The sequence below is a fragment of the Mandrillus leucophaeus genome, unplaced genomic scaffold (assembly GCF_000951045.1).
Source record: "Mandrillus leucophaeus isolate KB7577 unplaced genomic scaffold, Mleu.le_1.0 Scaffold81, whole genome shotgun sequence".
NCBI lineage: Eukaryota > Metazoa > Chordata > Mammalia > Primates > Cercopithecidae > Mandrillus > Mandrillus leucophaeus.
In genome coordinates this window covers 3,812,353-3,817,545 of record NW_012108808.1, presented here as the reverse complement: position 1 = coordinate 3,817,545, position 5,193 = coordinate 3,812,353, and the positions used below count along the sequence as shown (strand labels likewise).

At 35.3% G+C, this 5,193-nt stretch overlaps 1 protein-coding gene across 1 annotated transcript in view; it reads left to right on the top strand.

Moving 5' to 3' along the window:
- DDX60L (DEAD (Asp-Glu-Ala-Asp) box polypeptide 60-like) overlaps nucleotides 1–5,193 on the top strand; it is a 143,983-nt gene that overhangs the window by 58,751 nt on the left and 80,039 nt on the right. Inside the window, exons 20-22 of the mRNA XM_011967792.1 lie at nucleotides 1,733–1,848; nucleotides 2,743–2,885; nucleotides 3,033–3,142. Coding sequence (XP_011823182.1) covers nucleotides 1,733–1,848; nucleotides 2,743–2,885; nucleotides 3,033–3,142 — 369 coding nt within the window. The remainder of the gene's footprint in view (nucleotides 1–1,732; nucleotides 1,849–2,742; nucleotides 2,886–3,032; nucleotides 3,143–5,193) is intronic.

The window sequence follows — 5,193 nt, the reverse complement described above, 5'->3', positions numbered from 1 at the left end:
CCTTTTATGCATCAGGCTGTATTGTGTGTTGCTGACTTTGAACATTCCCGTTTAAAGGGAAAACAAAGCAAAATCCTTGATCTTCACGATCTAGAACCTTGGATTGTAGTCTCATCTCAAAATGCCTAAGCACAATGATGTTAAAACGTGGGTAATGAGGCTGGGCACAGTGGTTCATGCCTGTAAACCCAGTACTTTGGGAGGCTGAGGCGGGTGGATCACCTGAGGTCAGGAGTTCGAGACCAACCTGACCAACATGGTGAAACCCTGCCTCTACTAAAAATACAAAAATTAGCCAAGCATGGTGGCGTGTTCCTGTAATCTCAGCTATTCGGGAGGCTGAGGTAGGAAAATCACTTGAACCTGGGAGGCGGAGGTTGCAGTGAGCCAAGATCACACCACTACACTTCAGCCTGGGCAACAATAGTGCAACTGCGTCTCAAAACAAAAATCAAAATGTGAATAACTTTGGTTTTCTGATTTATACATGCACAGAACTTGATGGTAAGAAGGCTTTAAAAATTGTTTATTCTAGAAAGTTCAGATAAATTGCCTGCTGATACAAAATATAAGAGTAGCATTTGGTAAAGTGGGCGATTATCTGACTAGATCAAAGTCAGAATGGATATGAGAACATTCTTCTTTATGTATTTATTACTAGGCTTGGTTAGTAAGTCTTTCCAGCTGAGACCCAATTGTCACGATGTATTCTGTTTAATTAAGACTAAAACTTGGACCTCCTCTCTAAGTCTTAATTTGCATTATTTAACCAAAGAGAATTGTTTCATTCATTCAATAGATGTTAATTGAGTACTTACTCTGTGCTGGGCACTGTGCTTTCTCCCTGGTATGCCTGTATTGACCTTGTGGTTTAGTGAAGGAGAGAGCAATTAAATAAGTAAATGTACCAATGAAAATATAAGTAAACGTTGTGATACAAACTCTGAAGAAAAAAATCAGTCAGTTTTCACCAAGATAATAGCAAAATGGGAAGTAAGAAGAACAACTTTGGAGCAGGTACTCAGGAAAGGTGTTTCTGAGGCAATGACCTTCAGCTGGGCTTTGCAGGGATAAGCAGGAATGGTCAGGTAAGAGGTGGATGAGGATTTTAAGTAGCAGGGTCGTATATGTGAAGACCCTCAGGTGGAACACATGTGTTCAAGGAATGAAAAGAAGGCCAGTATGTTGGGAGCAGAGTGCATGGCTGGGAAAGTGGCCTGAGATGGGGTTGGAAAGGTGGGAAGAAGCAAGATCACGCAAGAAGTTACACTTCCAGTTAAGCAGCTTGTAGTTTGCTGTAAATGCATTGGGAGGATAGTGTAGGGATTTAATTAGGGATGTAGTCTAATTTGATTTTTGTTTAATAATACCATTAGGGCTATGATGTGAAGAAAGTATAGAGAAAGAGTGAAAGCTAAGAGAAAAATCAGAAGGCTATTGTAGAAAGCCAGGTGATGGTGTGTTCAATGACAACAAAAAATGGAGAGAAAAACATAGCTTCAAAATAGATTTTTGGAATTGGAATCTGTAGGGATTAATAATGGATGAGTTATGGAAATTGGAGAGAGTTAAGTGTCAGTGATCTCTATTGTCTGAATTTATCACCATTCACTTTATTTAGGTTAGGTCATTTATAGGAAACTGGAAAAATATGCATGATGATTTTATGCTTCTATTTTTTATTTACCATTTTGACATCAACTTTTCAACTGATTTTTTTTTTCTTTACTAGGTCCATTATCTTGGCAGAGAAGTTGGAGCAAAATTTTGGGAGCTCCTCCTTGTCATTATTCGATGTCCCTTTTTGGTTCTTTCAGCTACCATAAACAACCCAACTCTTCTCACTGAGTAGGTATAGGTAAAAAGAGTGGTAGTTATATATTCAGTGGTTGAATTATATACTGTCTATATGGTCTAAAGTCTTGAAGGTTTTTTCTATAATAACTTTCAAATAAATTTGTTACCCAATCTTTGAAACGTTAGGGGTCTCGCTTTGTTGCCCAGACTGGCCTTAAACTCTGGGGCTGAAGGAATCCACCCACCTCAGCCTCCTGAGTGGCTGAGACCACAGGTGCACATTACCATGTCTGACTTTCTAAAGTTTTTTTGAAGATATATTTCCTGGAAGTTAGGGAAGGAAAACATCTTCTCCAAAGAAAATCAAGGTCTCCCATAGCCAGATCTGAAATTGTATAGGAAAATTTCTAAAGATTTTCAAATAAATGTCATCTGAAGTAAGAGAGTTGTATCCCCCTTTCTTTGTCCTTATCCAATAATTAAAGCTAAAATAGAAATAACTGGGACACAGTCGTTGACCTTGCAGATGGCAGTCATAAGAACAACAAAGCATGATATGAACATCAAGTATTGTTTTGTTACCAGACTTGATTTTTCCTAGTAACAGCAACAATGATAGCAACAGCATCACTAGTAACAAACACGTAGTGCTTTCTATGTGGCAGGTATATTAACTCATTCAAGCCTTACAACACCCTTATTAGAAACATACTTTCGTTATCTTCCATGTTATGATGGAGAAATGGAAGCACAGAGAAGTTGAGGAATTTGCCCAAAGTCCACAGCTCTGAAGTAATGGAGCTGGGACTCAAACTCAGGTGGTTTAAATTGAGAGCACATGCACTAAATTTTTAAACTTATGAAATTTTATTTGTTTAAAATATCCAAGTTCTTGATAAATACTTCTATATTTTATTTCAATTACATGCATGTTTATTCTGTAAGGTGGCTGCAATCAGTAAAACAGTACTGGAAACAGGCAGACAAGATTATGGAAGAGAAATTTATTTCTGAAAAACAGACTGACAAATGCCTCAACTTTCTCCGAGACAATTCATATAAAAATCAATCATATGAAGTTAGACTTGGTAAGCTTATTTTTTTATGTTTTACTATATATTTTTATATTTTACTATAAAGCTTTTTATAGGGATTTTTGTATTTTACTACAAAGTTATCCATATTCTAATAATTATATGTCCATTAATTTGGATATTCTTGCTCTTCGTATCTAGTGCTCTGTGAAGAGAGAGACAATGACTTAGAGAAGCATATATGTTCAGTAAAACATGATGATGTTTATTTTGATCATTTTCATCCCTGTGCTGCACTAACAACAGATACTGTAAGTATAAAAGCGTATTTGTCCTGTTAGTGGAATTTTTAGTGTGTATCACAACTGGAAAGGAACTCGATTAATCTTCATAGAATTGCAGCATGTACGGATAATCTTTTTCTTTTTTTACTGATTCTTTTATCTTACTCATTTATTTTTAAAATTTAATACATTTTTTATTTTTAATTTTGTAGCCATCTAAAGTAGCTGTATACACGTATGGGGCACATGAGATATTTTGATACAGACATGCAATGCATAATAACCACATCAGACTAAATGAGGTACATGTCCATTACCTCAAGCATTTATCTTTTCTTATGTTACAAACAATCCAATTCTAATCTTTTAGTTATTTTAAAATATACAGTAAATTACTGTTGGCTATAATCACTCTGTTGTGCTATCACATACTAGATCTTATTTATTGTATCTATTTTTTTGTGCCCATTGACCATTCCCTCTTCCACCCAACCCACTATCTTTGCTAGCCTCTGGTAACCATCGTTCTGCTCTCTGTCTCCATGCATTCAATTGTTTTAATTTTTAGCTCCCATAGATAAGTGAGAACATGTGAAGTTTTTCTTTCTGTGCCTGGCTTATTTCACTTAACATAATGACATCCAGTTCCATCTATGTTGGTGCAAATGATAGGATCTTATTTTTTTTTAATGGCTGAATGGTATTCCACTGTATTTAAGTACCACATTTTCTTTATTCATTCATTTGTTGATGGGCACTTAGGTTGCTTCCCAGTCTTGGCTATTGTGAATGGTGCTGCAATAAACATGAGAGTCTGGATACCTCTTTGATATACTGATTTCCTTTTTTTTTAAGTATATACATAGCAGTGGTATTGCTGGATCATAAAGTAGCTCTAGTTTTAGTTTTCTGAGGAAGCTCTAAGACTGTTCTCCATAGTGATTTTACAACTTACATTCCCACGAACAGTGTACAAGGGTTCTCTTTTTTTCTGTATCCTTGCCAGCATTTGTTATTACTTGTCTTTTGGATGAAAGCCATTTTGACTGAGGTGAGATGATGTTTCATGGTAGTTCTGATTTGCATTTCTCTAGTGATCAGTGATGTTGAGGGCCTTTTCATATGCCTGTTTGCCATTGTATATCTTCTTTTGGGAAATGTTATTGAGATCTTTTACCGATTTTTGAATTGGATTATTATTATTTGGCTATTCTGGGCCTTTGGTGGTTCCATATAAATTTTAGGATTGCTTTTTGTATTTCTGCAAAGAATGTCATTGGTATTTGATAGGAATTGCATTGAATCTATAGATTGCTTTGGGTACTATGGACATTTTAACAATATTGATTCTTCCAATCCATAAACATGGAATATCTTTCTACTTTTTTCGTGTGTGTCCTCTTCAGTTTCTTTCATCAGTGTTTTATAGTTTTCTTTTGTAGAGATCTTTTACTTCTTTGGTTAATTCCTTAGTATTTTATTTTATTTGTAGCTATTGTAAATGGGATTACTTTTTTGATCTCTTTTTCAGATTGTTGGCTGTTGGCATATGGAAATGCTACTGATTTTTGTATATTGGTTTTGCATCCTGAAACTTTACTGGATTTGTTTCTCAGTTATGGCAGTATTTTGGTGGAGTCTTTAGGTTTTTCCAAACATAAAATCATATCATCTCAAAGCAATGATAGTTTAACTTCTTCCTTTCCAATTTGGATGCCCATTTTTTCTCTTTTCTGACTGCTTTAGCTAGGACTTCCAGTACTGTATTGAATAACAGTGGTGAAAGTGGGCATCCTTGTCATGTTCCAGATCTTAGAAGAAAGGCTTTCAGTTTTTCCCCATTCAGTATGATACTAGCTGTGAGTCTGTTGTATATTTCTTTTATTGTGTTCAGGTATGTTCCTTCTACATACAATTTTTGAGAATTTTTATCATAAAGTGATGTTGAATTTTATCAAATGACTTTTCAGCATCAATTGAAATGATCATATCATTTTGTCTTTCTTTCTAGTGATATCATTGATTGATTTGTGTATGTTGAACCATTTTTGCGTCACTGTGACAAATCCCACTTGGTC